Here is a 27,079-nt window from a genome sequence, read left to right on the forward strand (position 1 = left end):
GGAACTCTCTCAGCTGCGCTTGTGTTGGAAGATCCACCGAAAACCCACAGAAACCAGTCGCGCAAGTTGCGCATGCGTGCGAGACTCGGGCCCAAAACCTCGGCCGCTGATCTAGTGTGCAGTCAATATAACCAGTTGGTTGGCTTTGGGTGTTTTGGCCGGGGATCCAAGCGACCGAGCTGCATTACATACACAGAATAGTTGCAGAGTTTGCGCAGAAGCCTTGACGAACGGCCTCAAAAGGCTGCCAGACGAGCCGCGGACTCGGATTTCAGGAGCCAATTTTCCGCATAGCTTGGGTAAGTCAGCCAAATGGAGGGCCGTCTCTTTGTTTATAAACAAAATAAGCAACCAAAGTGGACTAAGGTACAGATGCAGCTGCGATAATAACATTGAGTAAACTTGGTACTTGAAGGCAAGAAACTAACAAAATCATTCATTTGCACGTCTCAGTTGAGCCCATTTAAATAAAATTGTAGAGTTTGAAATCAAGTAATTTTGTGTGGCGACTAGACGATTTTATAAAAATAAATTTGTTAAAACTGCTTGTAAATAAGTGGGAAATATCTTAGCTCAGAGATTCAGTCCTAAGGCAGCGTGCCAGATTCACACACATTCCATTTGGAGTTACCCATGCAAATGAGCTCCTATTAATATAAGTTATGCATTGGTGCCAAGCGTGGGACTATACGATTCATAATCTCATCCCACTTTCCATTTTGCGCCATCCGCAGACGAAGATGCTCCGCCAGAACAAGAATACCAGTACCAGTCTGCTGAACCTAAGCATAGGCGATGTGGGAGGCAGCCATCCACAGGGGCAGTCGCAATTTTGGGAACTGGATACGCTGCCTAAGCAGTTCGTCCTGTCCATGAAAAAGCTCTTCGACATCTTAGATGACAAGCAGACCGGATACGTGCGCTTCACGGACATCGAGAAGGGCTGGCAGGATGATGGCTCCAAGGGACTGCCACGCGGAGTTGTGGACTCACTCCGTCGGGTCACTCCCAGTAGCGGACTTCTCTCCTTCGAGCGGTTCTGCGCCGGCCTCAAGCTGTGCCTGCTCCGCAATCAGCAAAACGCTGTGGAAGACCTGAAGTTGCGGCCTCGTTCCCACGGAACTCTTGCTCCGGAGATGGAGTTCCATTCTCCTGCTCCGCCGCCAAAACCTCCACGACAGGTACCCAAGTCCCCTGCTCTGGGTAAAGACGACATTCGCCATGCCCTCCAAAACTGGCAACTGAACCTGATGGCGGACGCAGGAAAGTCAAAAACGACGCAGTCGCGGGAACAATTCGAACACCGTGGATCGGCTGACGGTGGCTCTTCCTCCACCTCTGCTTCGGCCACCGACTGGAGCCTGGCCCTTCCGGCTGTGCCCAAGAAGACCAGCAGCAAGCGCAGAGAGTCGCGGAGGCACACTCTGCAACACGGCATCGATTACAACATGCTAAAAAGACTGAAGCAATTGGAGGAGCAGCGGGAACTGCTTCTTTTCGGACTCGATGGCGTGGAGAAGGCACGCGATTGGTATATGATGCAGGTGCTCAATGTACAGGAGCAGATAAAGTATTTCGGCCGTTTAGGAACCCGATTTGTAAGTAGTCCTCTAGCTTGTAATTAATAGTTACCCCTTTCCTGATTTTCGCACAGGATCAGTGGTCTGAACTGCAGCAAGAAAGGCTAAACTTTCAACGCGCCCGCGTTTTTGAGGCCAATCGCAGCCTCCAGATTCTGGCCGACACCTGGGAGCACGGCGGCTACCCACTGCACATTAATTTGGCTGTGCCGACACCCACCGTCCCAAAACCGAGGCAGATGTCCGATCTGCTCAGTCGGGTTCGCGAGAAGCCGCCGCTTCTGTCAGACTTGTACGAGGCGCAGCACTCTCATTCCCATCCGCAGTTCCTGCGTGCCATGCCCAACTTCGTGCTCAGCCAGCCCTCGCCGGTCAGCCAATCCTCGGCCGGGCTGGGAGACGCCGACGTGGTCTACTGACGAATCAATGCTGCTGCGTACATTGTAAATAGTGTATTATTAAACAACTTGAACTATGTAAAGCTATACGGGATTGGGGTAGCGGCGCATGTACTTGTTAAGTTGCTTGTAGTTCAGGTTGCTGCCCGGTTGGACGATTCCCTGGTTCACGGTCTTCTTCGCCTCAAACTTACGGTCCATGTAGCACTTGTAGCAGTTCTGGAACTGGCTGATCTCCTTGTGGCAGTACTTCTCCACGAATTCGTTGTCTTTCAAGCAGGCGAACAGCACGCCCATCTCCTGGAGACAGGCCACATCGGATCCGGAGTCCGCCTTCCCGCTCACGGTGTTCTTCAGCCGCAGAGGCAGAATCTCCTGGAAGGGCACGTCCTTCTCGCTTTGAGGCGCTCGGCCGCGCGCGGCAAACAGGGCTCCGGGTACGCGCATCTGAAACCCCTTGGCTCTGTGAGTCCGGTCATTTCAGTCAAAAAATACGATTTTACCCACCTCGTAATTTCCACCGACTCCTGGACAACTGAACAGCTGCTTCAGATTACGTCACGAACTGGTTCCTGCTTTTGGTGGTGATTGCCAGTACGTCTGCAGCCCTGGTATTTCGTTTAACATAAGCATACGGTCACACTTAGAGTCTCCGTGGAACAAAAGGTAAATAATCAACCTGCGGGCACGCCAGGAGATTCTTCAAGGATCACCGAAGACCACGCGCACATGGAAGCCGCCGAGCAGCTCGACGAGGCGGCAGCACCAGCCGCCCTTTGCGCGCCTTCGCGTGCAGCCTACGCGGCCGCCGAGCAGGAAGATCCAGACCCAGACCAGGAGCAGGACCGAGGCCGGGAATCGCCCATTGGTTCGTTGGAGTGCGCCCCCACCCTGAGCAGTCGCAAGCGGCAGCTGAGTCGCTTTCATCCATACCACGGGTCCAATATCCAGTTGGGCGACGACGCCACAGTGGCCTACCGGAGAGCTAGTTTTGCCGACGCCCTGACATTCTCGGAGCGTCCGCTGGCCCCTGGGGACATCTTCTTGGTGGAGATCGAAAAGATAGAGCGCGGCTGGTCGGGCCATATGCGTCTTGGTCTCACCGAACTAGCGCCCAATGTGATTCGCACCAGCAGCGAGGGAAAAAAGGCGCCTCAGGAGAATCTGGTTTTTCTCGCGCAACCCAAGGGACAAGGCAGCACTCAACAGAGCCATCAAGGAACTCAAGGACAAGCTGTGTACCCTACGGCAAGACTCCTTCGACAGATTCCTTGAGGAGCTGGAACCTGGTGACCCGCAACATAATCTGTGGCAAGTCACGCGTCATATCAGGAGGCCTGCAAAGAAGGCGTCGCCGGTGCGAAAAGCGGACGGCTCTTGGTGCCGCTCTGAAGCCGAAAGAGCTGAAGCGTTTGCAGATCACCTCCAGAATGCATTCACACCATTTGACAGATGCACTGGCGAAGAGCGTGCTGCAACCACCAGGTTCCTAGAGAGTCCATGTCCTCCTAGCCTGCCCATAGAGCCCGTCACCCCAGAAGAGGTTGCGCAAGAGATCGCCTCCCTAAAGGCTAGCAAATCCCCAGGACTGGATCGCATCGACGCCACATCCCTTAAAATGCTGCCACCGCCCTGTTCCCAGTTGTTGGCCAACATATACAACAGATGCTTCTCACTAGGGTACTTCCCGAGATCATGGAAACGTGCAGAAGTCATTCTCACCCTCAAACCTGGAAAACCTGAAGCCAATCTTGCCTCATATAGACCGATTAGTCTGCTGACAATCCTCTCCAAAATACTCGAAAGAGTATTTCTGCGCAGAGTCATGCCAGTACTGGACGAGGCTGGACTGATCCCTGATCACCAGTTTGGCTTCAGGCGATCCCACGGAACACCAGAGCAATGTCACCGGCTCGTAGCACGCATCCTAGATGCATTCGAGAATAAACGATACTGTTCGGCCGTATTCCTGGATGTCAAGCAGGCGTTCGACAGAGTGTGGCATCCTGGACTCCTCTACAAACTCAAGTCCCACCTTCCCAGTTCCCACTATGCCCTACTCAAATCGTATACTGAAGGAAGAGAGTTCCAAGTGCGATGCGGTTCCTCAACAAGCACGACAAGGCCTATACGAGCCGGAGTACCTCAAGGCAGCGTCCTTGGTCCCATCCTCTACACCCTGTTTACAGCAGACCTCCCTATCATACCCTCCCGTTACCTCACAGCAGCCACCTATGCAGATGACACGGCGTTCCTTGCCACCGCAACAAACCCTCAATTAGCATCAGCCATCATCCAGAGGCAACTGGATGCACTGGATCCATGGCTGAAACGCTGGAACATCATGATCAACGCTGATAAATCCTCCCACACCACCTTCTCTCTGCGCAGAGGAGAATGCCCCCCGGTCTCACTCGACGGCGACACAATCCCTACCTCCAGCACCCCCAAATATTTAGGGCTGACCCTAGACAGAAGGCTGACTTGGGGCCCCCACATCAACAGTAAGCGTATCCAGGCCAACATACGCCTAAAGCAACTCCACTGGCTCATGGGTAAAAAGTCAAAGCTGCGAGAGAAACTAAAGATTCTCGTCTACAAGACTATTCTCAAGCCAATCTGGACGTACGGAATTCAGCTGTGGGGCACTGCTTGCACATCACATAGAAGGAAGATCCAGCGATTTCAAAACAGATGTTTGAGAATAGTCTCCAACGCCCATCCCTACCACGAAAATTCCGCCATCCACGAGGAGCTCGGGATTCCATGGGTAGACAACGAAATCTACAGACACAGCGTGAGATATGCTAGCAGACTGGAGAACCACCACAACCACCTGGCCGTCAACCTTCTAGACCACAGCCAATCCCTAAGACGCCTGCAGAGAACGCACCCGCTTGACCTTACTCAACATACTTAATCATACTTAACCCCTACCCAAGTACACTCGATGTACTCCCCTTAAGTTAATGTTTCCCTCCAAAAAATTTAATTATTGTCCACTAGGACAGATTTTAAATAATAAATAAAAGGCTACACAAAAAAAAAAAAAAAAAAAGCGAGGGATTACCCCATTTCGCACTTCCCGACCTCGCGAACCTAGGCAACAGCTGGATCTACCCAATCTCCAAGTTCGAAATGAACCAGCGCCAGGATGCAAACGACATCATCGAGCCTGAGACGGACGACGCGCCCCACAGTATGTACAGTCTTTAATACCATGCGCCCCTGTCTATAGCCAGTCTTTGGCAGGAAACCTTCTTGGCGACGCTACGCACGTGAGAACGCCCCGCGGCCTTCTACCAAAGAGACTTCTACGTCCGGCGATGGGCAACGGCAATGACTCAGACATCCTGCTCACGGACAAGGGCTCCCGCATCGGCATTATATACGTGCCCACTGTGCAAAGCGACTCGAAGGGCGAGCTGCACTTTATCATCAACGGGGTGGATCGTGGCCCCGTTTCCCGAGACATTCCGCTCAACAGAGCGCCTCTGTTCGTAGTGATCGATGTGTATGGCACCACCAAACAGATTCGAATTATCCAGCTAGAGGGCAGTAAGTGAAATAGATCGGGATGTGAGATGGACTTCTTTTTATTTAATCCATCCCCCCTTTCTGCAGTTTTGTCCCTGCAGAGCGCTTGTCGCAACGTTATCCTGGAGAGCTTTGCGGAGGACGCGATCAGCGAGCTGCCACTACCGGAGAGCATCAAGCGATTTCTGCTGCGCCGCGACTAGGGCTCTGGACCATGAGCTCTATGAAATAGGGCCCAGTGAGTGTGAATGAGAAATGCGTGTTTGGGGAAGTGTGCATGAGCTTGGGTCGTGATAGTCTGTTTACCCATATATATATTGTATACGCCTGCAGCGCTAGTGAAGGGCCCTTTCATTGACGCCCGACTCCGGACCCTAACAGATCTACGGATCTGGCCGATCTCCGCTAGAGGGCGCTTATATTTGTAATTTCTGTAGATATATTTTATACTTTGGTTCTAGTTACCAATACACTCTTTACCTGGACGACCTATGTTGTAGATCATAATCCTCGCCATCGTTTGTGTATGTGTGGATCACCAACACCAGCGGAGGTCTCCTGGGCGCCCCGACTTTTAGCGTTTCGGTCCCCAAGGCGATGCCCGTTTCCATTACCGCCTAAGCGTATTGTTGCTATATGTAAGTTAAGTCCACTTAATAAAGGATCGATCAAAGTCGCTGTAACTGCTAAAATCTTACTTTGATCTAATCCGTTTATTCAAAAGTGGATATGCATATAGAATGTGTGGATATAAAACAAAACATAATAGAGCCGCCGCCTACTTGCCACGGTTTTCTGCCAGCTTGGCCTTGAAGATGCTCTTAAGCTCGTCAGCGCCGTCGCCGTTTACCTCCTGGTAGTAGGGTAGCTCTGCCAGACGCTTCAGCCAGGCGTGCATCTTGGGAAACTTAAATTCATCGATGGGAGCGGTGTCGTTCACCGAGGTTACGGTGGCCACGGCGCAAAAGTCTGCGATGGTTAGATCAGAACCACACAAATACGGCTGATCCTTGAGGAATCCCTCTAGGATCTCCCAGCACTTCTGGATGTATGCGATCTTGTCGATGGAGCAGTCCGTCGATCCATAATACAGGATGGGCTCGTAAAGGAAGCGCAGGCGCGCGAAGAGGTGGCCGGAGTCCAGATGGAGCCGAGCATCCACGTTGGCGCGCTGCACCAATTCCTTCGGATAGAGCTGCTGCTCCTTCTGGCCATACTTCTCCACCAGGTAGGCGCAGATGGCGTGCGAGTCAATGATAGTGGCCTCGCCGTCGATCAGGGTCGGGATGGTGTGCTGGGGGTTCAGCTTGAGGAATTCCGGAGTCAGATGCTCTCCCTTCAGCAGGTTAATTGGCCTGCATTCGGGCGAAAACTCTGTTAATTGAGTTAAGTGGCACGGTGTGGGAACCTACCGTAGTTCAAGGTCGAGTCCGATCGCCTTAGCCGTGAGGAGGACGGCGCGCGATGGGGGACTTAGGGTGGCATAATACAGAGCTGGCTTTGACATGGTTGAATCTGGGGAATATTCCAATATTTATACCTAGAGTAACGACTGTCTATCTATAGATAGCTTTACCCCACCCTCGCGATGCGGACGGCTGGTCTAGCAGCGATAGCATTCCAGATTACTGAAAACCGCACTCACACCACTACCATTTCAGTACCCTCGTGTATCAGCAACGAATCCGTGTCGCACCCACAGCAATATCAGATAACCCCGGATCTCTAGCCCCCATCTCTGGCGACTTATCAGAGCAGTTAACATGGCGACCACACGGCGTAGGAAAGATACTGAAACTACATATATCGCTTGCGCCCCGCCCCCACTTCAACCCCCTTTTGGCGGCTTGGAAATTAAGTTTACAAAATAAATGTAATTAGCGGCACATACACATGCAGAAGGCGCCCCCGGTTTGAGTGTGTGCGCCTGCAATCGCCGGCAAATTGTTTTTATAATGCCTATGCAGCCTGTGTGTGTGTTTGTTTTTATGGGGGGCTGACGCACACACACAAGCGCACTCCACTCGCAACTCACATTTCTCTGTGACCACAAAAGTAAATACAGAACTGCCGCACGAACGTCTTCTCCGGAGTGCAAACGCGATCTGAATCGCGAACATGAAATTCATAGCGGCCCACTAGCTCTGCCGGCGGCTCTGCTGAGAACCCACCATCAGTGGTGTTGGTGTGGGCGAGAGTGGAGCCTCGCTCTCTGCTCTCTCTCTCTCTCTTTGGCCCTCTCCGTAGCGGTGATGTTATTTCGTACGTTTATTCATAGGGTTTTGGTACATGTTAAAAATCGCAACATGATTAGGCTCTACGAGTATGTGGTTACGCGAAATTATATATATGTAGTTGTATATAGCATGAAGCATTTAATACCAGCTGCGGCTTTGTTGGACTTCTCTATTCGCCCGGATCCTTGAGCACGAGGAGTACTGAGTAAATACCATGGAAGCTACATATGTACGTGTGTGCCTCCAGGATGTCTTGATCGAAGCGGAAAGAAAGCACTAACACTAAAGAACGGATTGGGTGCGAATAGAGAAGCCATTGCATGTGCCACTGCAACTTCTCATGGGTCAATCACATCCAACCCACCAAGGTTTTCATATAATCTAGTTGTCCAGTACGCTGCGCTTCAGCGCCTCCTCCAGGTCCGCGTCGAAGCTCTCCGGCTTGGAATAGTCTGCAGCAAACTTGTCCTTGACCGGCTCCTTGCTCTGAAACTTCTTGTCCACCTGCCCGTTCTGCTTCTCCTTGCCCGTCGTTCCGAAGGAGGCGTTTCCGAAGTCACTCGAGAAGTTGTGTGCCTCGAAGCCATCGAACTTGGCGAAGTTGGCGTTGGGGCTTGTCTTGAATTGGTCCTCGAAATTGTCGTTGAAGGCGTCAAATGCCTTTGCCCTTTGATCGTTGGGCCTGACCACGCCAGTGGGTACTGATGAGCTCTGGATCACACTGAAGTTGTCGTTAAATGCATCAAAAAAGGAATTGTTGAGTTTCGTATTGCCAGTGGTTGTGGCCGTGGTTGCAGCCCCAGATCCACCAGTGGTTGCCAGCGTAGCTGCGAAGTCGTCGAAGTCAGCGAATGCGTCCAGCGCCGTCTGCGAGTCGTGGCTCGGCTTGGAGTTGGAGTGGTACGAAGTGCCTGAGTGGTGCGACGGCGCCGGACTCGAGTTCAAGTTGAAGGCGTCGAACTGCTGCAGCAGGTCGTTGTTTAGCGGCGTGGCCGCCTTGGGCTTAATGCTATTATTGTTCACGATGTTACTCAGAGTTTTGGCGGCTGATCCAATCTCATCTGTGTAATAGAAAACTTTATTAGATAGGAATAGGCCCGAGAATAGCACTATACTCACCACCCGAGCTAAAGTCCTCCGCAAAGTTCCTCTTGTGGTCAGCACCCTTGCCTTCTGACAACTCCTCCTCGCCCTCTTCGGCAAAAGGATCCTTGATGCTAAATGGATCTTCGTAACGGTAATCCTTGAAGGGGTCATCCTTGAAGTCGGTTGGCCCTGTAATGAGACTGGGAGTCGGGGCCTTCCGAGTTCCAATCTCTCCAAATGCATCAAACACACTGACTACCGCCTTGGTCTCCAATTTCACATCCGCCGTCCTCTGGTTCTGCAGCGGTGTATTGGAACGCGACAGATGCTGGTTATTCAAGCTGGGGGCGGTGGTAATGGTGACGCTACTGGGGAGGTCTGCCCCCGCTCCCGCTACCGATCCCGATCCTGATGTTGATAGAGAAGCCAATGCCGGGGATGGGGCTGCTGGCGTGGATAAAGATGTCTGGAGCAGGGTGTGTACGGTGGGGACAGTGATGGGCGTGGGATTGGGCGTGCTTGCCGCCTGCTTGTGGATTTGGCCGGGATCGTCGAATAGCGTGAAGCTGTCTAGCAATGACGATCCACTGACGACCGGAATGGGGGCTGGGAGCGTGGGTGGGAGCGGGGACAGTGCAGTGGCCGAGGGCGAGGGTGCGCTTGGAATGTGGTGGAGCTGCGTATATGCGTTGTGTCGGGGGGGGGAATAGAAGTGAATGAAACAAAAATAAATTAAAACGAATTCAAATTAAGCGAAATCGAAAAAAAAAAACACAACAAAGGGGAAACCGAAATCAATCAGGGTCAACAAAAGCGTTAAAGCAGCCACGGAGGATTGAGTGGTTCGTGTGAGATTGTGACCAGCACCATGAGGATATTGGGTTTCCCCAGCAAGAGAACTCCGACAGGCGTACGTTGAATGATGTCGAACATAGATATCTTTATTAATAATGCAAAACGTTGTGTCGGTTACATTTCTGTATCGGTTAGGCCGGGCTTCTCTAAAAGTTGCTCTTGCAGTATGTATGTATGTGGTATGCACGGAATATGAATTTTCATTAAATCAATGCTCGGAAGCTTCTTAGTTTCGGTGTGGGTGTTCGTACGTCTGTGGCTATGATTATCGAGGTCTGGCAAATATATATATATATATATGTATACAAGTAGTTTATATAGTAGAGCGGAGACCAACCCCCTTTCAAGCCGAACTGCTGGTTACACCGCGACGCACTCCAGACCGGGAACACTGAGCGGCTCTAGAAGCTGAGTGGAAAAGGGTTTCGGTAAATAGTAATAGGCAGTCCGGATCCGGAGGCGGACCGCCCGTAAAAGTCGAACTTTCGCGGCAGTTACATAAATATCTGTATGTTTGTAAAATGCTTGTAATACATGTATATTATGGATGTATAATTGCTTTAAACTTTAGTATTCGCATATGCAAAAACAACAAACAACTTGCAATAAATTCCTTACAGAGGAGGTCTCTACCCTCAAAACCTAATCGCGATAATACACTGGCCTTGAAACGATTCGAGGGGAATCCATAATATTAATAATAGTAGGTAAGTACAATACTGCACAGCAAAGGGAGTCGAACACTTGGAACTCTGGGGATTCCTTCCGCCTGCTGTCTGTTTTAATTTGAGACTACATCTATAACACGATACGTAACGCTTGAAATTGGTTTGAGTTCGGTTGAGTTTCGATTGAATTGATTTAGTACATTTAGCTAATTAGGCATGAACGATAATGCTGCGTCCTCTAGACATTATACCATGCACCGTGACTGATATATATACGTTAATATGCTGCTGCAAATAGCTTTGTACGCTCAAATTGATTTGTTCGTTATGCTGCTAGAGGAGGCCATTCATTAACTGAGTATGTGTGTTAGTACTGGTATATGTCGTATATAGAATGGGTTATCTTAAGGTGTTCACTGAAAGTAGAGAATTGCAGAGATGAAAGACCAGACGGTTAGTTCAATACGGCACCAAGCGAGAAGACCATGGCATGACAAAGCTACTGGGATGTACGAGGTTGGGTGGTGAGGTGATCTGGGTGGAATGTGTTCCGTCAGTACCTTCTACTAAGGGTAAACAAAAGGTGCTACAAATCCAAAACAAGTCAGAAATCATAATACTCAAGGGCTACGTTCTTGGAGTGTGCATCAAAGTGTTTTATTTCTACAAAACTCAGGAAGTGTTAGTGATAATAAACTTAAAACCAGGGTTTAGCGCGGCAATAAATGCCAGCAACATAAAAAAACTCAGGGATTCGGGTGCGGGGCGCATGCATTACCACCGATCCCAGCGGACACTGAATTGTGGGGTACCAACCTTATTGTCGAAGTCGTCAAAGTCGGCAAATCCTCCTCCGCCGCCGCTTCCGAAACCACCCGTGGGCTGGCAAACATAATAATTTAGGGATTCTCCATTGTACAGCATAAAGGAGTCGTCTTACCTGGGCTGCTCGTGGTGGCGCTGGTCGTGGGGGCGGCACCTTGGACTTCTTTGGCGGCAATGCTGGACTAGGAGACTCCGGTCTGGGCGGCGGTCCGGACTTCTGGGCGTTGGGACTGAGCACCTGACCCTGGCCGGTTGGAGCATGCAAGGCAGCAAACGGATCACTGCCGAAGTCGTCCTTGCCGGGCTGTATAAGATTGGAAAAGTGATTCGGGTACAAATAAGAGTGTTCTATTCTAAATCCTACCTCAGGAGTAATGGCGTTGCTCTTGTTGGCTGCAAAGGCATCCGAGCCGAATGGATCCCGCTGGGTCTGACCAAAGGCTGAGCCCGCTCCGCTCTGACCAAAGGCATCGAAGCCACTATCGAAGCCTGAGCTCATGTTGAAGCTGTCATCAAAGCCTGTAGAAATAGCCGGCTTGTTGACCGGCTGACCGGAGAAGGGATCGCTGCCAAAGCCGTTGGTAGCTTGATTGGCGGCGCCGCTGTTGTTCTCCTCAAAGGGATCATCCTTGGGCAGTTGCACTTCCTTTGTCAGGGTCTTGCGCGCCTCATCAAAGTCCGGCTCTATCTTCAACTGGTATTCGGATACGAGTTCCGCGTTTTGGTTCTCCATGGCAGCCCGACAAATGAGCAAAGCGTCGGTCATCTGTCGCTGCGTCTCCAGCAGCTGTGTGACCATTGATCGGACCTTCAGACGACTTATGTTAATCTCTGATCACTTGATTGTATCATGTGTAGTCTTACCGAGCTGATTTGCAGTTGGGTTGCCTGCAGGTGGTTGGTTAGCTTGGATAACTCCCGATTGTTGCTGTCGTACTCCTTTTGCAACGAAGCTTCTTCGTCCTTGAGCTTCTGCAGCTCCGAGCGTTTTGCGTTTAATTCGCCCTCCTGCTCGTTGATGGTCACCTCCTGCATGTGGCACTGGTCGCGAATCTTGGTCACCTGCAAGCAAGCGGGTTTCTCGATCAATAATTAGGCTATTTTATAAAAATATTTCGGACAACAGATGGTCAAAAACATAAATTACATGGCCGAGAACAAAACACAAAAGAAATATATACAGAAATCATGAGAAACTGAAACAAACCTGCTCGTTGGTGCGCGATATGTCAAGACTTACGTTGGCCAGCACGGCCGTATTGTGGCTAACCTTATGCGATCGTAATTGTAAGTGTAAGTGCATTCACCGGTTTAGTATGGATTTAGCCAATAGTTAACAAAGTGGTGGGGGAACATGATAAAGAAAGGAAACCAAAGATTGAATTTAAATATAAAATTAAACGTAAGCCCAGGAGCAAGGAAAAGGCAAGCAGTGGCGCAGGGGCCAAAAGCACCCAAAGAATCATGCAAATAACTACTTGAGCCTGCAGGTCATCCAGTCGCTTCTGGGCCTCTCCTCGCTGGTTCTCCAGCTGCTTCAGTGTGGCGGTAAGAGTATCCAGTTCACTCTGTGGGTGAAGATTCTGAATTATTAAATTCGACTTGGAAACTAGTTACAGAAGACTCGCCTGCAAACTGCGCACTTCGCCGTTTTTGATGCGCACATCCGCTTCCTTTTGGGCAATCTCCGTCTCCAGAACCCGCCGCTCACGGGCCAACTCCTCAATCTCCTTGGAGATCATTTCCAGCTCCGGGTTTGAGTAAGTGGGCTTGACCTCCTGCGGCTGCAGATCGACTCCAGCCACAGTGGCGCGCATTGAGGGCGGCACCATATTGGCGTTGAGGACATGTGGCGGGTCCACACCGCGCTGCTTTCGCTCCACGAACCACATGGCCAGTGCAAACTGCTCCACAGTCAGCTTACCGGACTGATTGGTGTCACAAAGAGCCCTAAAAGGAAAGGCATCGTTATAGATATTTTGGCAATATCTATATACGAAATAACTACCAGATGTCTGCTAGGCTTCGCTGCGGAATACCCGACTTGATGAAAATATCCTTCACCTCAAGGCCGGAGACCAGGCCGTCCTTATCCAGATCCGATTGCCGGAAGATCTCCTCGAACCGCTTTAGGTCCGCTGGGGTGACAACCCAGTCGGCATTCGCCATCACCGGAGCCCCAATCGGTATCAATGGATCCGTCTGAATCAGCGGCTGAGAGCTGACTGCTCCCACCGGGGGAATGCGCGTCATGGGGGGCACAGCCACCGGGAGCGGCGGAATAGCCGCCGGCGGGGCTATATCCTTGGGAAAATTTGCTACAAATCCGCCGTCCCCAAATCCTTCCCCACTGGGAGCACGTGGCATAGCAGCACCCGCTGGCGGTGGTGGCATGGCTGGCTTCGGTGGCGGACCTGCTCCTCCGGGCTTTCGCAGCTCGGGCGGCAGAACGCTAGGAATGGTGCGCTTCTGCAGCGTCTGGTAGACCAGGTGCATGGCAACCACGAATTCGTGCATATCCAGGTTGCCGTCCTTGTCCTGGTCGGCCAGGTCCCATATAGTTCCCAGTATGCTCATGGGCAGCTTGGAGTCCATGAGCACGCCTTTAACCTTGTTGCCCGGCAGCATTCCATTACTGGGATGCAGGGACTCGAAGAGCTGCTCGTACTTGAGCCGATCGATCACCCCGATGGACCAGTCTCCGTTTGCCACTCCGCCGCTAGCAACGGGAACAGTCTGAATACGCGACGGCATCGTTTTTGGTAGTTCACCCTGGCGATTGGGGCGACATTAATGTAATATATCTCGTCTTGCCCATTTCGGGCGAAGTTGCGATTACTCACCAACTTGGGCGGGTTGGCAATGTCCAGGTAGATGTTGGCCATGCTGGCCACCTGTCCCGCCTGCGACAGGGACACCAGCTTAAGGGCTACAAAAAAGCCCGGCTTGTCCAGAAAGCCCTTGCCGCTCGGATCAGACAGGTCCCAGATCCTGCTTAGCACAACGTCGCTAAGGCCCGACTTCTTGAGAAACTTGGCCGCAGTCATGGCCTCGATTGCCCCTGTGCCTTTGGGGTCAATCTGCAAAAATCGATAGAGGGTGGGTGTGGATACGGATGCTCAACATTGGCCGCCATCCTGGTAACAGTGCGGCTTGGAGGCGTGGTGCGCTTACCAGTTTGTAGTAGGCCTCGTAGACGCCTATGTGCTTCCCGCACACCCTCGCAAAGTCCACATTCATGGTGTGGAGTCTACTGGCAATTGGTTCCGACTAGCAGTGCAAAAACGCGTAAGCGTAAGCCCGTTATCACAAAATCGATTTTTTCTTCCCAAGGGGCGGATAAGCTGCTCTTAGTCAGCCGTCGGCGGAGTCCTGCTGCCTAGCACCTGTGCACCTGCGACGAGACACTTGCTGGAGCCACTTACAGGTGAGCTTGGCGCATTGCGGCCCCTAATTTAGCTACTCTCGAATTTTAAAAAGCCTAAATTTGCTTTTTTGCTCGGTGGATAGTGTGACCGTTCGGATAACGATTAAAAATACCGTACGGCTGATGATTAAGTATACCACTAGGTAAAATGCGTTAAAATACCACATAAATTAATACCGTTAAATTAACGAACATTATTATTTTTTTAAAGTATAATTTTTTAAAATTCATTTGTCTATATTTATTCCTTTAACACTAAACGTGAAGAAAATTGTGTACTTTGAAACGGACGGTGCAGAACAGCAGTAGCTTATAAAAATGCAATGTTTCCGTTACCCTAACGGAACAGATAATGTTTAAAGTTTAAATTTTTAATTCTAATTCTTCTTTAATGAGTATATTTCCTGTATGGATCTCTAACTTAAGCTAGAACTTAGAGCAGACGAAGGCGGCAATTGGGGGCCCCGCACTGGCAGTACAACACCTTGCCGGGCACCACGCCCACCTCGTAATTGTAGTTCCAAGTCAGCTCGGTGCCGGAGCGGATGTGCGCGGCCGAGAAGAAGGCAACCCAGGGGAAACGCAGGTCGTGAGTATCCACGAACACGTTCTGCACGAAGAGATTGGGGCTGCACGAGTGCTGCGGGAGAAGAAGAGAATCAGCCACACGGCAAAATAACAAAAAACTTCCAACTCACGTTGAAATAGCGTCCAAGGTTGCCCGTTGTCTTGGCGTCCATGATGTAGGGCGCCTCGTCCTTGCCGAAAAGCCTCCGCACCGAGTTCTCCCGCACCGTCTCGTCCAGATCAGCATTTGGGTTAAAGTTGATCACCGCACGCTCCTGCGAGTCCAACTCGCTGCTCTGAGTGGAGCTGTTCTGCGTGGAGCCGCTTCTGGAAGAGCGCTTGATTTTGCGCTGGTAGTGATAGTTTGGCCGGAAGTCGTCATCGTCCTCGGCATCGGGTCCCCCGTTGTCCTCCTCGGCGTCCGGGTCCGAGTGGTCCACCTCCGACTCGTATCCCTCTTTTAACTGTTCAGCGACCTCTATGTAATCTAAGTCCGCGAAATACTCGTCGCCGGCGTCCTGTCCGCCTTCGTTGGCCATCGTCTCCGTGAGCAGATGGCCGGCGTAAATACAGATGAAAGCACCCTTGGGGATGTCGTTAACGCAGCGCAAGCCCCATCCACGATTTGAGGTCTTGAACACCTGCAGTTTCATCTCTAGGGAGAACTGCACCACCCGGTTCAGGCAATTCTTCTTGCACTTGCAGCGCGAGTTGCACTCGTAGATGCCGGTGGGCACGTGCTCGTGGAGCCGCTTGTACTGGTAGCCTATCTCCTCGATGGGTTTCTTCGGGTTACAGTACCGCACGCCCGCCACCGTTAGCTGCCAACAGGCGCACTTTGACTTGTCCTGATAGGGATACACAAAATAGTGGGCGGCTGGGTATAATTTGAGGTAATCAGATCTGTAAGACGTCTTACCGAGCAGTCGTCCTCGCAGTCGCAGCACAAGAGGAACTCCTCGTCCAGATTCAGATGAACACCCTCGGTAGGGATGCGCTGCTTCGCGTAGGTGCATGGGGGCGGCAGGGTGTTGTCGTAGTAGTTTACCAGCGGAATCGCCATCTTCTCCTGCCCCTTTGAAATGTCCGTGTCCTTCACGATCGAGGGATCAATGGAGTACTCGGCCAGACACTTGAGGTCGGGCGTAAAGTCAAAATTGTCTACGTTCAACACATTTTCAGTAGCTCGAAGGTACCTGTGAACTTCGGCCAGGCTGCGCAAGCTTTTGCCACAAGGTCCCTTGTATACCACAGACTTCTTGGTCTTCTGCCGCATGACAAGACGTTCCCAGCCAGAAAGCAGAGGCTTCGCTAACGGACTGTAGCTGTCCAGACGGTGAACGATCTTAAAGAGGCAGTTCGGGCTGCACTCGTGGCACTTGTACATTTTGGGAGGCAGATTCCGCTTGGCTGTAAAGTAGACTACATGGCCCTTGGGCCTGTTCTCGTCGTCCACGTAGATTGTCGAGTTGTTTAGGTGTCGCACAGCACTTGCGCTATTACTGGTGCTGACACCTCCTGCATTGGTGCGTCCTCCGGCTGGGGTTGCTGCCGAAGATGCAGCCGCTAATGCGTTATTTTGGGCGGAGGCGCTGCTCTTGCGGGCAAAGGCACGCATCTGCTGGTTCACCTTGCTGCTGGACTCCATCTCCTTGGTGTACCGAATAAAGGGCTCCGTGCGCTGAAAAAGAAAGACATTTTGTAGTTAGGACCGCAGGATGAATCGACACGATGCTTACTCTTGGGACACGCAGCTGCTGTGCGCTTGAACTGTTCATATTGTTCTGGGTTTCCCTGAAGACAGGACCCAAGCGCAATGAACCCCTGTATATCCACTCCGTATGGTTTTTGTCGCCCTCAAACTGCATCAACACCAAGCTGCAGTCGATGTCAATGACGCGCGCGTACAGCCAGGTCCCGTTCGATTCAGTGGTCATACTTTGTCCCCGGGTGCATTGCACCATTGGACGATCCACGGAGTACTTCTCCACGTACTTCTGTATGAAATCGCGCGATGCGGCGTGTACGTCCTCCCACACTTTCTCGGAAGCCTGGCAAACTAGACGGACATCGCGGTGCGGAACGTACTGAGTGTACCCATCGTCGTAGAATATTAGGTAGCGGTAGCGATTGGCCTGCTTCAACGGCTCAGCGATGATGCCTGGATAAAAGGCGCTCTGCACCACGCCCTTATCCTTGCCCCGCGACAAAGTGGTGCCATCGAAGTACGCAATCACGCGGGTACCTAGTGCACAATGAGTGGGTTAGTTTATAGATTGATAAATAACCGGTCTATTGGGAACTAACCAATGGTCAGTCGCACTGGCGGTGGTTCGAAGTAGGCAATGTGCTTGGCCGTCACTGTCTTGATCATCTGGTACGGAGTGTTGAGGTACCTAATCTTGTAGCTCTTCATCGTGTTTCCGTTGATGGCGGTGCTCTCTGTAAACTCGATTACCTTTATGGACACCCAGCTGGCAATAGCCTTGTTCTTAACAGCGTAGTATGTCTCTCCCAACTGTATTGGAGGACGCACGATTTCGCCAGGAGGTGGAACTTCATGCTGAGTAAATGGTTGTATTAAATCAGATCCAAACGGCATCACTTCTTACTTACCACATAGTCACTGGGTTCAATGTCCAGGGTGGGCAGATGTTTGTGTGCCACCGGACACGAGTTATACAAAGCGCAGTGCATTTTGTCAGCGGTGGTCTGAACTTTTTCGAGTTCCACATCTGCCAGTGCGAATTGTCGCTCCAAGTGGTCTGCTTTCGCCTGGAGAATAGTTTTTGACCAGGACAGCTGAGCCGTAAAATCCACCTTGTTAAGTACATTTTTGATGGCATCATCGAGTTCATCTTCGATGAGCTGCAGCTTGTTTTTCGAAAAGTCCGATTTTTCTGTGCGGATAAAATATATTTAGTACGTTTTTTTTTTTGCTATTGTTTATTTATCATGATAGCAGTCTCACCTGGCTGCTTCTCCTCTTCCTCCTCATCGCTGCTGTCCAGAGCCACAAAGTCGGCGTGATCCTGATGGAAATCCTTTAGCAGCAGCGGCTGCTTGGCCATTAGTTGTCCAGCATACTCCTAAATAAAGAAATACGTTCTAAGTTTCCCTCTTAAGTTAATAAATATGCTAGTTGACCTCATACAAGTCCATTGCTGTGTCATGGCATCCCATGCAGAGGAACTGCTGCTTGGAAGACTTTCGGAGCACCTGGTAAAAGTTTAAAGTGGCCATGTTAGCCAACACGTACTGTTTATGAAGCTTTGTGCAATTGCAGTTGACACATTCCTTGTCGTAGAAGACATCTCCATCTGATAACAAAGCGTTCAGCTTCTCGTCTTCTGCAGCTTTCGGAGCAGTGCCCTTTTCAAGCTCCACCTCTAGGACATCGTCTTTTTTATCAACAATTTTGTGTTCTTCGATTTCCGTTAAGCTAATACGCTTGTGACCTTTTAATGTATTCTCAATTTTGTATTCTTCTGCTGGTCGACTTATTGACTCCTCGACGTCCTGATCTACCTCCATGCCAGGAGGTTCTTGCTCATTTTCCTTATTGGTCTTTTCATCTTTTTCAGGAAAACTTTCGGATGTGGGACTGCTGATGCTGCTATCAGTCATTTCCTCGGCCTCTTTAGCCGCAGCTTCATTGACAGCATCTGGTTTTGGCGGATCTTTCTCACTTTCGTTGGCGGAGGAGAATTTGACAGGACTCTCTATTAGCTCAACACTGCTGTCCGAATCCACAGCTACCAAAACCGGGCTGCTTGCAATGGCTTTCGTGTTCTCTCCCTTGCGGTCCTCCGATTCGTCGGCCAACTTTCCAGGTTCATCAGGGGCCTTACCTCCATATGGGCACTGCTTCCTGGTTGAACCGGTGGCGGCGATTGCTTCACTGTGTGTCAGTTCCTCAATTTCCACATCCTTTGCGGCTTGTTCTGCAGGAGACTCCAAGCTATTTTCTCCTTTGCGCACCGGCAACCCGTAACTTTTTTCCCTCGACGCCGGTGTTTCTTGGACATCCTCCACTGTGCTTCCACTGCTCTCTAAGCAGTCCACGGCTGTTGGCTGCCCAGACATAGTTTTAATGAGTTTACTTAACTTTACACATTAATGCAAATTTGCGAGACAAGCGATAACATTGTATAAAATTTCGCTCGTAATTTGCCAGCCCTAGATTTTAGTGGCAGAAAGAAGAAGAGTGTCTATTCACACAAAAGAAAAAGAACGGAAATTCAAAATGTTCGCTGCTGCAATGGATTTAATTTTTTATTTCGGTCTTCGGGAGTGGGTCCTGTTCATTAGGCCTCGACGACCTTTGGGTGGTAGCCGGTTTCATCGGCGGTGTAGACCACTTTGACGGTCTTGCCGTTGGGGGCCACGTACTCGTACTCCCCGGAAACCACCCAGTTGTCGTGCTCCTTCAAGGCTCCAGTTTGCACGGCGCGAATATGGTTGGATAGCTCATAAGCGTAGTTAAAGTCCAGCAAGTTAACCTCGGAGTCGCTCTTTACAACATCAGCCTCCTCGTTGGCGAAGACCACGGCCAAAAGGCAGGCAAGAACGATCTAAAAGACAAATCGTTGTTCAGAGGTCCCCAAAATCTAATTTCGATGCCACTTACCACAAACTTCATGGTTGGAAAGGGGATGTGTGTGCTGATAGATAGCGATAAAATTTTGACTGCTGGTTGCCGAAAATTGCGCTTTTATATGTAGCTCTCCACTGACATTTTACCGGCCGGAATCACCAACTGCATAAATTTTCTTCATAACTGGCTCCCAGCGGTCGTTTGTCTTAATTAAACAAAAGACATAGATGCAGTCATTCTGCAGGCATTAATTATCGCCCCACTCGGCATATCATATTCGGGGGGTTATCTTTGGAGATCTGTGCGGAAGATTCCCAAAACAACCACGTTCATCAATTGTCAGCACCGCACGATTAATTTTTAGCTGATAAGAGCTAACCGGTTCCTTCGATGCTAACGCCGATTAGCATTATTTTCGCATAACTCCATTAGCAGTCTGATTTTGCTCCCGCAGTTGCAACCGGTTTCTAACAAGCTGCGATTGCAATATGGCCTGGGATTTGAATTTCTTGGCGCGCAATTAGCCAGTGCTGGAAAATGTCTGGGACCGCACAGATTTGCCATTCAGAGGGAATCCCACGTGGTGGTGTCTGCGTATCGGTGTGCACTGCAATCTCCCCCAGAAATATCACGATGGCCAGTGATTCTGGCAGCGATTATGAGGTGGAGGCTTTCTTCAATCCCAAGCGAGTTCAACGCACAGTCAACGACGACAGTGCGGATCTATTGGGAAACTTCGATGACCAGAAGCGAAGGGAGATCTTCGAGGGCACGTATGTGGACAAGGAGGACGGACGGAATCCCAGTGACCCGGAGGATAGTAAGAGCGAGGATGAGGCCAAGTCCGACGACGAGGCAGCCGCTGAGGGCAGTGCTGCTTCCGGAGCCGAGGAAGAGGAATCTGCGGAAAATGGGCAGATAACCAGTGACCAGCTGAGTTCACTGCTTCGAGGAGCCTCCAAAACCAACAGACACGTCCTGTACGTGACGAACCTGAACTTCGAAACCACAAAGGACGACCTGGAGCTGCACTTCTCTGCGGCAGGCACGGTCAAGTCTATCCGCATTCCCAAGAAGCGACGAGGGGGCTTCGCCTTTGTGGAAATGGCCGACCTAAGCAGTTTCCAGAATGCCTTCCAGCTGCACAACACAGAGCTGCAGGGACGCAACATCAAGGTGCAGATCTCCGAGGCGGGCAAGAAGAAGTCGGCCAACAAGAAGAACATCATCAAACAGAAGAACCGAAAGCTGGCCGAGATGCGCAACGAGCAGAAGACCTTCACGAAGAGCGGCAAGTTTTACGACAAGGACCTGAAAAAGGAGAAGGCCAAGGAAATGCTGGCGCGAAAGCGGTGGCGCAAAAAGCCCGCCCCCAGACCCACATAAATAGCATAAGTTCTTACAATGTAAGCCATTCTATGATTATTTAACAACAATTAAAAGTTAACATTACCGGATAAGAGGTTTACTGTTAACTATTGCCAGCGCACAATATAGAAGTTGCGTTTGCCCACGCGCAGCAGAGAAATTCCGTTGCGCAGGATGTGCACGCCCGTAGTTAGCACTTCGGCGATATTCTGCACCCGCTTCTGGTTAACGTAAAATCCGCCTGCGTTTATAATGCGTACAGCATCCGCTAAAGAGTGATCACAAATCGATTATGCCCCATATTTCCAAAGAGAAAGATAACTTACTCTCCGTGGGAAAGCACTTCGCCTTCATGGCGAGCTCTAGGATGGACATTCCTGGCTCGGTCAACAGGTTCACCATAGTAGCACCCTGAAAAGTCTGCTGGATCTCGGAAAGGTTGAGTTCCGCTAAACCCTCCACGTTGCCTTTGTATAAGGCATTGGTCACACGTTCCGCCTGCTTCAGCCCACTTTCTGTGAATTGAAAACTTCTATACTACTGATATAAAGGAACAATGATATAGAGTACAACCTCCATGAACCAGCAGAGTCACGTCCTCAGCCAGCAGAGTCTGCGCCTTCCGCTTCTCGGGCTCCTTCGTGTGCTCCCGCATCAACTGCTCCACCTGGGGCAGCGGGATGAAGGTGAACAGCTTCAGGAGCTTTTCGACCTCGGAGTCTGGCATGCGCAGGAAAAACTGGTAGAGGGCGAAAGGCGAGGTCTTGTTACCGTCTAGCCACACTGCATTGCCTGCCGACTTGCCGAACTTATCGCCCTCTTCCGTCGTGACCAATGGCAGGGTGAGCCCGAAGACCTCTCGCTTTCGCTCTACGCGGCTAATAAGCTCGTGTCCAGTCATTAAATTGCCCGTCTGATCGGAGCCTCCCATTTGAAAGCAGCAGTTGTGGCGGCGCAGTAGGTGCAGCCAGTCGTAGGCTTGGAAAATCTGGTAGGTGAACTCGGTGAAGCTCATTCCGTCCTCCGACTCCAGGCGGGACTGCACCGAGGATCTGGAGAGCATTGACCCCATGCGAAAGTGTCGTCCCATGTTGGCCACAAAGTCGATGAGCTGCAGGTCCGCATACCAGTCGGCATTGTTGACGATTCTGCGGAGATTAGAAAGAGATTAACACGACCTGATGTAGGCTACACACTCACATTAGGGGAGCCAGTGGCAATTTCTGTTTCTTAGAGTCCCAAAGGCAGTTCTCGTGATTTTCGAACACCCGGCGAAGCTGTTGCTCGATAGCCTTTAGATTGGTCTCGATCACCGTCTCGCCCAGTTGGTTGCGCTCTGTCTTGCGTCCACTGGGATCCCCTATGAGTCCAGTTGCTCCTCCTACTAGGGCAATAGGTCTGTGGCCGGCTCTTTGGCAGTGGATCAGGCCCATTATTACAAGCAGATTGCCCACGTGTAGACTGTCAGCGGTGGGATCGAATCCTGCGTAGATGCTCTGTTGGCCTCTGGTAAAAAGCTGTTTCATCCTGGGACTGTGGAGCAGCGGTTTTCATAGATAAAATGGAAATCTTCTCTCTTTGTAGATGGTCCAATACTTACGCCGCTGTATCAGGAAATATGCCGTGGAAAAAGCCTCGATCTGTGAGCTCCAAGAGGTTCTTCTGCGACATCTGGCGGTGGCTATGTCGGAGTACATCCTGGAGCGGTTTGAGCAAACTCCGGCGCAGAGGCAGCATTATGCGAAGTTCGTTGGAAATTTTAAATTCCTAGAGGGACTGATTTTGAGGTTGGAGCCATCAGCTGATCGGCGCGCGGTGAATGACAAAATCTGACTTGTTTTGGCTTGCAAACAGCTGGTTGTCGCTGCGAATGGCAACATCGGAGTCCAAACACAAAGGTTCCATTTGGAGCCAACGCAGTTTTCCATGACAAGGGGCTATTCATAATCAAATCTAGAGATAATGCTGCTGAAGATACGCCACGCCCTGTTGGAGGTCACCAGTCCACCGGCTGCAAAACAGTCCGCGATCATTATTAACAACGAACTCATCATCAGTTCTGGAAGCATTCTGCAACCACATTTGGCCGTAGACGGGGACAAAGGAGCGCAGAACAAGGCAATTGTTGCCAGATTGCAGAGGGGTCAACTGCTGGATGTTCAGAATGAGGAGCAGGAAGAGGATGCGCAGATCCGCTCACTACATTTTGTGGCCACCTTCGATCCGCAGCAACGACGGCCGAGGCCAATCGCAGCACCTGGGTCGAGGCAACCACACATCCTCTCCCGCTTCACTGCCCATCCGCTGTACGTGTTTTGTGCGAACGAAGTTTGCCGCAACCTGCACCACATACTACTCACCGCTGACTCCGGCGATGCGGGTGAGGTGCTGCGCTCCAGTTTCGTGGTGCTGGGCCTGCGGAAGCCCGAAAAGGAGAAGTCCTTCAAGCGCTTCCTCGCGCACATCGCTAACTACTTGCGATACCTGCAGCCCATGCACACTTTGGACGACGTGCTGGTCATGTGCTCGCCCTTTGGCCTGGAGAACTTTTACAAGACCATCAGCATTGGAAAGGTGTCTAATGTTATGGGACGAAGTGGCTGCTTGTTTGCCATTTCAAACGCTTTGCCCCTGGGCTGTGAAGGCTCTGCAGTGTTCAACAACAAGCTGTAGGTGATGAATACGTTACAAAACCGTAATATACCAAAAATTTCCGTTTATCAGGCGGCTCGTTGGCATTGTGATATGCACCTCATTTCAACGCCATCACGAAAACGTCAACCTCACTCTGGCCGCAAACTTTGGCTACCTTTTGCGCAACTTTATGGAACAACTGGGCATGTCTACTACAGCATTCCAGCTGAGTCGAGAGCCGTCGAGCTTTGCCTGTAAGTTAAGACTAATTCCACGTTGTTCTTATAGTAACTACACACCGTTCTAGGGGAGCGCACCATTGTGGTCATAGAGTCGGCGGGTCAACAAGGTACCGGGACCTTCATAAGAGTACACAACAAGCGCTTTATCCTCACTTGTGCACATGTGGTGGGACAGGTATGCAAGCATGGGCTGCCCGAAACCTTGGCGCACTAAATAATGTCTTTCACGCAGAACATTGAGACTGTTAATTGCCGTGCTGCCGATCGCGAGTTCCAGTCTGAGGTGATTTGGTGCAATCCGGACAGCGATAAGCCCTTCGACTTGGCTCTACTCACAGCTCCGCAGGATGTGCCGGAGCAATGCTGCGTGCGACTGGCCAGGAGTCCGGCCACCGTCGGGCAAATGGTGTACAACGCCGGGTTTCCCTACTACGTTAACTTCAGCTTCAGGCACGACTTCAACCCTTCGATTTTTCAAGGGAGGGTCATCAAGTGCGACACCGGGGCCATTATGTCCGATGGCAGCGTGCAGGCGGGCCAAAGTGGAGGACCGATGTTCGACCAGAATGGATGCATCCTAGGCGTTTGTGTGTCCAACATTAAATTAGACGACGTCGTCTACCCAAACATAAATACAGCCATTCCAATTTGTGATATCCGCAACACGTTGCAGCAGTTTGCACGCACCAACGGTGAGCAGAATGTCGAATCGATGGTTTCTAGCTTATCTTAATTCTTTGCAGACTTAAATGTGCTTAGCAACCTGGTAGCCAGTCCAGATGTACACCGCGTGTGGTCTCTGGAAATGCCCCCCATTCGCAGCAAACTCTGAGGAGACTCGTGCATTGTTCATTGTTAACGAAACTGTAATTAGTGTTTTTATATAATATGGCCGGTTAGCCAGGCTTTTAAGATTAAACAAGATATTGTAAAAAAAGAAAATATATATATATATATAAATTTATTAATATGGTAAGAAATTGTGCTTAGTTTTTATCCAAACAATCGTTAACGTGACTCTGAAGCACGCTTAAGGCGTTAAAGGACTTTGAACAGATCGGACATCGCAAAGTGGTGTCTGAAGTCCGGGATGAGGCGCCTGTTGGGTCGAGAATCTACCGATACAAAAATTAGTATTGACATTTATGGACTTTGGAATCAGCGTACTCTTACTGGTCTCTGCTCCTCTCGCAAATTGCTTCTGCTTGAACTCAGCGGAGAAGCGGTCGAGCACGCCTTGCTTGCCTTGTGGGACTCGGCCAGAGCTTCGATAAGCTCCTGGTTCCTCCTCTGCAATGATCGCAAGTCCATAAGATACTGATCTTTCTCTCCGGCATTCTTCTCGCGATCTGCCCGCTCCATTTCAAAGTCCCTGCGGTAGATATCGTTTTGGATCTGTAGACCTTTGATCACCTCCTGCTTCTGGATGTCCCTGGCCTTCAGCTCGTTAATATCCAGCTGCATTTTCTTTATCAGCTCCTGGGATTTTGATTCGGTTGCATACTCTGGTACGAACTCAAACGAGTGCTGAAATAACAGAAGAAAAAGGGTGCGAGCCCGGAAGAGAATATTTTAAAGAGATACTGTCCAGTTTACAATGCAGAATAGCAATGATTGCGAGTCTGTATGCAAGTATTTGCCCTATCGCTTGGAGCAACTGGTAGACATACATTTAGCTGTTTCAGTTTGTCAATCTCCACGCGCATGTTGTCGATCAGGGACTGTTTCTCAGATACGCTCTTACGAAGCTCATCCTGCTCCTTTAGCCTGATGGTATGAACCCCTTCAATCTGCTCGATTTTCGTCTCTAGGTCCCTCTTCAGCTCTTGGTTTTCCACGCGAAGGATCGCGATTTGCGCTTGGCACTCTTTCACATGCTCCTTGTACTGGTGTTCTCGGTCGGCGGCTTCCTGGCGCCATTGTTGAGTCAGGTTGTGGTAGTTCAGCATGGTTTGGTTGACCTTGTCAAGTGTGCCTGGCCGGATAATGGCATATTATTGCTGTATATTACTTTACGGGAAAAAAATGCTCACTCTTTAGCGCGAGGTACTCGGTCATCATGTTCTGCAGCTTAACTACTTCCTCTGCGGAGCCCTGCAACGAGCAGAGGCTGGGAAACTGCGAATAAACACTGTTCTGTGGTTGGATTTAGAGACTGTTGTTAGAATTTAAACAGACCAGACGGTAACCAGACGCTCACCTTCAGGACATCGGATTGAATTTCTCCCATAATGAAGCTGGTCGCCAGGGATTGTTGCTGGGAAGATCCGGAATCCAGCGATTTGTGCTGCTGCTGCGATGCAGTGATGCTGACTGGAATACAGTTCACTGTTGGCGGCTGAGTGCTCGTAGAGGCAACGGTTTCCTTCGCCTCCTGCGCGTTACCACATACGTCGGACCGCAAGGAACTGTCCGGCATGAGCGAGGAGCACGGCGAGCTACCCAAGATAACGAATGACTCTTCGTCCGACATGTCTCCGTTGTCGCGGTAGCAATGGCGGGTATTAATAATCAGATTTTACGACTGTGAACGCAGGTGAGGGAATTCCCCTCTTTCGAAAACTAGACGGCAAAGTATTAGCCAAATCGATTAATTTGATATCGGCAATAGTAAGGATAAATGTATAATAAATGAGTTTTAGGGCAATGATTCATTAGGCGTGGGAATTACATCGACGCGTCACAATGGAATAAGCAATTGTCATGTTTATTGCATATATACCTTATATACTACTGCGTTCCTTATCTCGTTTTGCTTTGCTGACAAGCTTTAAGGAAATAAAATTGTTTTCGGAGTAATATTTACTTTTAACTAATTTACCAAACAACTTAGACCAGTGTGACCGCAATCGTTTCAAATGTGCCTTTTTTTGTGTCATTGATTGTCATATTGTCATAATCGGAAATGTTATCGACAATCGGCGAGCTCGTCTATCTAAATTTAAAAGCAGCTAATTTCAATAAAACTGATTACACGCCCAAAACTCGTGCATATGAAGTGCAGTTTGCACTGCAAGGGCGGTGGAAAGTCCCGGCATCATTTATTCAAGCCCAGTGA

General features: G+C 50.3%; 11 protein-coding genes and 1 non-coding gene across 20 annotated transcripts, besides 1 other annotated feature; 5 read left to right on the forward strand and 7 right to left on the reverse strand.

Moving 5' to 3' along the window:
• Nucleotides 1–116: 116 nt before the first annotated feature.
• On the forward strand, nucleotides 117–2,058 carry CG3880 (uncharacterized protein). The gene is made up of 3 exons (NM_138118.4): nucleotides 117–299; nucleotides 735–1,598; nucleotides 1,655–2,058. Exons 2-3 carry the CDS (start codon nucleotides 741–743, stop codon nucleotides 1,997–1,999), a joined length of 1,203 nt encoding a protein of 400 aa, NP_611962.2. The 5' UTR covers nucleotides 117–299; nucleotides 735–740; the 3' UTR covers nucleotides 2,000–2,058.
• On the reverse strand, nucleotides 2,019–2,547 carry CG12848 (uncharacterized protein). 2 transcript variants are annotated; one of them, NM_144050.3, is made up of 2 exons: nucleotides 2,486–2,547; nucleotides 2,019–2,425 (listed from the first exon to the last, which is right to left on the reverse strand). In NM_144050.3, the coding sequence occupies exon 2, from the start codon at nucleotides 2,423–2,425 to the stop codon at nucleotides 2,063–2,065; it is 363 nt and encodes a 120-aa protein (NP_652307.1). In that variant the 5' UTR covers nucleotides 2,486–2,547; the 3' UTR covers nucleotides 2,019–2,062. The 2 variants fall into 2 exon arrangements, with proteins under 2 accessions (NP_652307.1, NP_001261171.1); NM_001274242.2 differs by having other exon boundaries at nucleotides 2,019–2,434.
• Nucleotides 2,548–2,619: 72 nt separating this feature from the next.
• Nucleotides 2,620–6,203, forward strand: CG3894 (uncharacterized protein). The gene is given in 4 exon segments (NM_138119.7): nucleotides 2,620–3,118; nucleotides 5,042–5,177; nucleotides 5,231–5,536; nucleotides 5,603–6,203. Coding segments are annotated over 4 exon segments (969 nt in total). The 5' UTR covers nucleotides 2,620–2,707; the 3' UTR covers nucleotides 5,719–6,203.
• Nucleotides 3,119–5,036: a mobile genetic element.
• Nucleotides 6,171–7,625, reverse strand: GstE12 (Glutathione S transferase E12). 4 transcript variants are annotated; one of them, NM_138120.3, is made up of 3 exons: nucleotides 7,551–7,625; nucleotides 6,928–7,030; nucleotides 6,171–6,870 (listed from the first exon to the last, which is right to left on the reverse strand). In NM_138120.3, the coding sequence occupies exons 2-3, from the start codon at nucleotides 7,020–7,022 to the stop codon at nucleotides 6,294–6,296; spliced, it is 672 nt and encodes a 223-aa protein (NP_611964.1). In that variant the 5' UTR covers nucleotides 7,023–7,030; nucleotides 7,551–7,625; the 3' UTR covers nucleotides 6,171–6,293. The 4 variants fall into 4 exon arrangements, with proteins under 4 accessions (NP_611964.1, NP_001246500.1, NP_001246501.1 ...); NM_001259571.2 differs by having other exon boundaries at nucleotides 7,407–7,625; NM_001259572.2 differs by having other exon boundaries at nucleotides 6,197–6,870; nucleotides 7,092–7,625.
• Nucleotides 7,626–7,766: 141 nt separating this feature from the next.
• On the reverse strand, nucleotides 7,767–14,718 carry Eps-15 (Epidermal growth factor receptor pathway substrate clone 15). Of its 4 annotated transcripts, NM_138121.2 has the most exons (12): nucleotides 14,361–14,718; nucleotides 14,030–14,266; nucleotides 13,195–13,958; nucleotides 12,815–13,136; nucleotides 12,665–12,754; nucleotides 12,394–12,456; nucleotides 12,051–12,248; nucleotides 11,551–11,994; nucleotides 11,302–11,490; nucleotides 11,178–11,243; nucleotides 8,872–9,514; nucleotides 7,767–8,813 (listed from the first exon to the last, which is right to left on the reverse strand). In NM_138121.2, exons 1-12 carry the CDS (start codon nucleotides 14,424–14,426, stop codon nucleotides 8,134–8,136), a joined length of 3,762 nt encoding a protein of 1,253 aa, NP_611965.2. In that variant the 5' UTR covers nucleotides 14,427–14,718; the 3' UTR covers nucleotides 7,767–8,133. The 4 variants fall into 4 exon arrangements, with proteins under 4 accessions (NP_611965.2, NP_726481.1, NP_726482.1 ...); NM_166686.1 differs by lacking the exon at nucleotides 12,394–12,456 and having other exon boundaries at nucleotides 8,872–9,136; NM_166687.1 differs by lacking the exon at nucleotides 12,394–12,456.
• Nucleotides 14,719–14,986: 268 nt separating this feature from the next.
• On the reverse strand, nucleotides 14,987–19,354 carry egg (eggless). The gene is made up of 8 exons (NM_138122.5): nucleotides 18,328–19,354; nucleotides 18,152–18,269; nucleotides 17,797–18,080; nucleotides 17,488–17,743; nucleotides 16,920–17,425; nucleotides 16,100–16,861; nucleotides 15,312–16,028; nucleotides 14,987–15,253 (listed from the first exon to the last, which is right to left on the reverse strand). The coding sequence occupies exons 1-8, from the start codon at nucleotides 19,264–19,266 to the stop codon at nucleotides 15,047–15,049; spliced, it is 3,789 nt and encodes a 1,262-aa protein (NP_611966.3). The 5' UTR covers nucleotides 19,267–19,354; the 3' UTR covers nucleotides 14,987–15,046.
• asRNA:CR44067 (antisense RNA:CR44067) lies at nucleotides 15,164–19,440 on the forward strand. Its single transcript, NR_073901.1, has 2 exons — nucleotides 15,164–15,202; nucleotides 18,765–19,440.
• Nucleotides 19,432–19,881, reverse strand: Lcp9 (Larval cuticle protein 9). Its single transcript, NM_079130.2, has 2 exons — nucleotides 19,811–19,881; nucleotides 19,432–19,754 (listed from the first exon to the last, which is right to left on the reverse strand). Exons 1-2 carry the CDS (start codon nucleotides 19,820–19,822, stop codon nucleotides 19,488–19,490), a joined length of 279 nt encoding a protein of 92 aa, NP_523854.1. The 5' UTR covers nucleotides 19,823–19,881; the 3' UTR covers nucleotides 19,432–19,487.
• Nucleotides 19,882–20,369: 488 nt separating this feature from the next.
• Nucleotides 20,370–21,232, forward strand: CG3594 (uncharacterized protein). Its single transcript, NM_079131.3, has one exon. The coding sequence runs from the start codon at nucleotides 20,411–20,413 to the stop codon at nucleotides 21,161–21,163; it is 753 nt and encodes a 250-aa protein (NP_523855.1). The 5' UTR covers nucleotides 20,370–20,410; the 3' UTR covers nucleotides 21,164–21,232.
• Nucleotides 21,179–22,953, reverse strand: TyrRS-m (Tyrosyl-tRNA synthetase, mitochondrial). The gene is made up of 5 exons (NM_138123.3): nucleotides 22,746–22,953; nucleotides 22,346–22,678; nucleotides 21,719–22,293; nucleotides 21,472–21,660; nucleotides 21,179–21,413 (listed from the first exon to the last, which is right to left on the reverse strand). Exons 1-5 carry the CDS (start codon nucleotides 22,880–22,882, stop codon nucleotides 21,253–21,255), a joined length of 1,395 nt encoding a protein of 464 aa, NP_611967.1. The 5' UTR covers nucleotides 22,883–22,953; the 3' UTR covers nucleotides 21,179–21,252.
• A 54-nt stretch (nucleotides 22,954–23,007) lies between these two features.
• Nucleotides 23,008–24,995, forward strand: CG3589 (uncharacterized protein). Its single transcript, NM_138124.4, has 5 exons — nucleotides 23,008–23,814; nucleotides 23,870–24,033; nucleotides 24,087–24,196; nucleotides 24,254–24,713; nucleotides 24,765–24,995. Exons 1-5 carry the CDS (start codon nucleotides 23,108–23,110, stop codon nucleotides 24,851–24,853), a joined length of 1,530 nt encoding a protein of 509 aa, NP_611968.1. The 5' UTR covers nucleotides 23,008–23,107; the 3' UTR covers nucleotides 24,854–24,995.
• key (kenny) lies at nucleotides 24,967–26,864 on the reverse strand. Of its 2 annotated transcripts, none has more exons than NM_079132.4 (6): nucleotides 26,744–26,864; nucleotides 26,222–26,583; nucleotides 26,055–26,157; nucleotides 25,692–25,996; nucleotides 25,195–25,548; nucleotides 24,967–25,136 (listed from the first exon to the last, which is right to left on the reverse strand). In NM_079132.4, the coding sequence occupies exons 2-6, from the start codon at nucleotides 26,492–26,494 to the stop codon at nucleotides 25,008–25,010; spliced, it is 1,164 nt and encodes a 387-aa protein (NP_523856.2). In that variant the 5' UTR covers nucleotides 26,495–26,583; nucleotides 26,744–26,864; the 3' UTR covers nucleotides 24,967–25,007. The 2 variants fall into 2 exon arrangements, with proteins under 2 accessions (NP_523856.2, NP_001246503.1); NM_001259574.2 differs by having other exon boundaries at nucleotides 25,189–25,548.
• Between the last annotated feature and the right edge of the window lie 215 nt (nucleotides 26,865–27,079).

This window comes from Drosophila melanogaster, chromosome 2R (genome assembly GCF_000001215.4).
Source record: "Drosophila melanogaster chromosome 2R".
In the NCBI taxonomy this organism is placed as follows: domain Eukaryota; kingdom Metazoa; phylum Arthropoda; class Insecta; order Diptera; family Drosophilidae; genus Drosophila; species Drosophila melanogaster.

What these genes read in the sequence shown, in the direction of transcription:
- CG3594 (NM_079131.3), top strand. Translation starts at nt 20,411, where the DNA reads ATGGCCAGTGATTCTGGCAGCGATTATGAGGTGGAGGCTTTCTTCAAT.
- egg (NM_138122.5), bottom strand. Translation starts at nt 19,266, where the DNA reads ATGTCTGGGCAGCCAACAGCCGTGGACTGCTTAGAGAGCAGTGGAAGC. An exon ending in CAGCAATGGACTTGTATGAG is followed by an intron (nt 18,270 to 18,327) that starts GTCAACTAGCAT and finishes TTCTTTATTTAG; the next exon opens with GAGTATGCTGGACAACTAAT. An exon ending in AGCAGCTGCGTGTCCCAAGA is followed by an intron (nt 16,862 to 16,919) that starts GTAAGCATCGTG and finishes TTTCTTTTTCAG; the next exon opens with CGCACGGAGCCCTTTATTCG.
- CG3880 (NM_138118.4), top strand. Translation starts at nt 741, where the DNA reads ATGCTCCGCCAGAACAAGAATACCAGTACCAGTCTGCTGAACCTAAGC. An exon ending in GCCGTTTAGGAACCCGATTT is followed by an intron (nt 1,599 to 1,654) that starts GTAAGTAGTCCT and finishes ATTTTCGCACAG; the next exon opens with GATCAGTGGTCTGAACTGCA.
- Eps-15 (NM_138121.2), bottom strand. Translation starts at nt 14,426, where the DNA reads ATGAATGTGGACTTTGCGAGGGTGTGCGGGAAGCACATAGGCGTCTAC. An exon ending in GCGAAGTGCGCAGTTTGCAG is followed by an intron (nt 12,755 to 12,814) that starts GCGAGTCTTCTG and finishes CTTCACCCACAG; the next exon opens with AGTGAACTGGATACTCTTAC. An exon ending in CCCAACTGCAAATCAGCTCG is followed by an intron (nt 11,995 to 12,050) that starts GTAAGACTACAC and finishes AGTCGTCTGAAG; the next exon opens with GTCCGATCAATGGTCACACA.
- CG12848 (NM_144050.3), bottom strand. Translation starts at nt 2,425, where the DNA reads ATGCGCGTACCCGGAGCCCTGTTTGCCGCGCGCGGCCGAGCGCCTCAA.
- key (NM_001259574.2), bottom strand. Translation starts at nt 26,494, where the DNA reads ATGTCGGACGAAGAGTCATTCGTTATCTTGGGTAGCTCGCCGTGCTCC. An exon ending in ACAAACTGAAACAGCTAAAT is followed by an intron (nt 25,549 to 25,691) that starts GTATGTCTACCA and finishes CTGTTATTTCAG; the next exon opens with CACTCGTTTGAGTTCGTACC. An exon ending in AGGAGCAGAGACCAGTAAGA is followed by an intron (nt 25,137 to 25,188) that starts GTACGCTGATTC and finishes TTGTATCGGTAG; the next exon opens with ATTCTCGACCCAACAGGCGC.
- CG3589 (NM_138124.4), top strand. Translation starts at nt 23,108, where the DNA reads ATGCTGCTGAAGATACGCCACGCCCTGTTGGAGGTCACCAGTCCACCG. An exon ending in GTGCACATGTGGTGGGACAG is followed by an intron (nt 24,197 to 24,253) that starts GTATGCAAGCAT and finishes TCTTTCACGCAG; the next exon opens with AACATTGAGACTGTTAATTG. An exon ending in GCAGTTTGCACGCACCAACG is followed by an intron (nt 24,714 to 24,764) that starts GTGAGCAGAATG and finishes AATTCTTTGCAG; the next exon opens with ACTTAAATGTGCTTAGCAAC.
- GstE12 (NM_138120.3), bottom strand. Translation starts at nt 7,022, where the DNA reads ATGTCAAAGCCAGCTCTGTATTATGCCACCCTAAGTCCCCCATCGCGC. An exon ending in GGACTCGACCTTGAACTACG is followed by an intron (nt 6,871 to 6,927) that starts GTAGGTTCCCAC and finishes GCCCGAATGCAG; the next exon opens with GCCAATTAACCTGCTGAAGG.
- TyrRS-m (NM_138123.3), bottom strand. Translation starts at nt 22,882, where the DNA reads ATGCTGCCTCTGCGCCGGAGTTTGCTCAAACCGCTCCAGGATGTACTC. An exon ending in ATATTTCCTGATACAGCGGC is followed by an intron (nt 22,679 to 22,745) that starts GTAAGTATTGGA and finishes GCTGCTCCACAG; the next exon opens with TCCCAGGATGAAACAGCTTT. An exon ending in TTGCCACTGGCTCCCCTAAT is followed by an intron (nt 22,294 to 22,345) that starts GTGAGTGTGTAG and finishes TAATCTCCGCAG; the next exon opens with AATCGTCAACAATGCCGACT.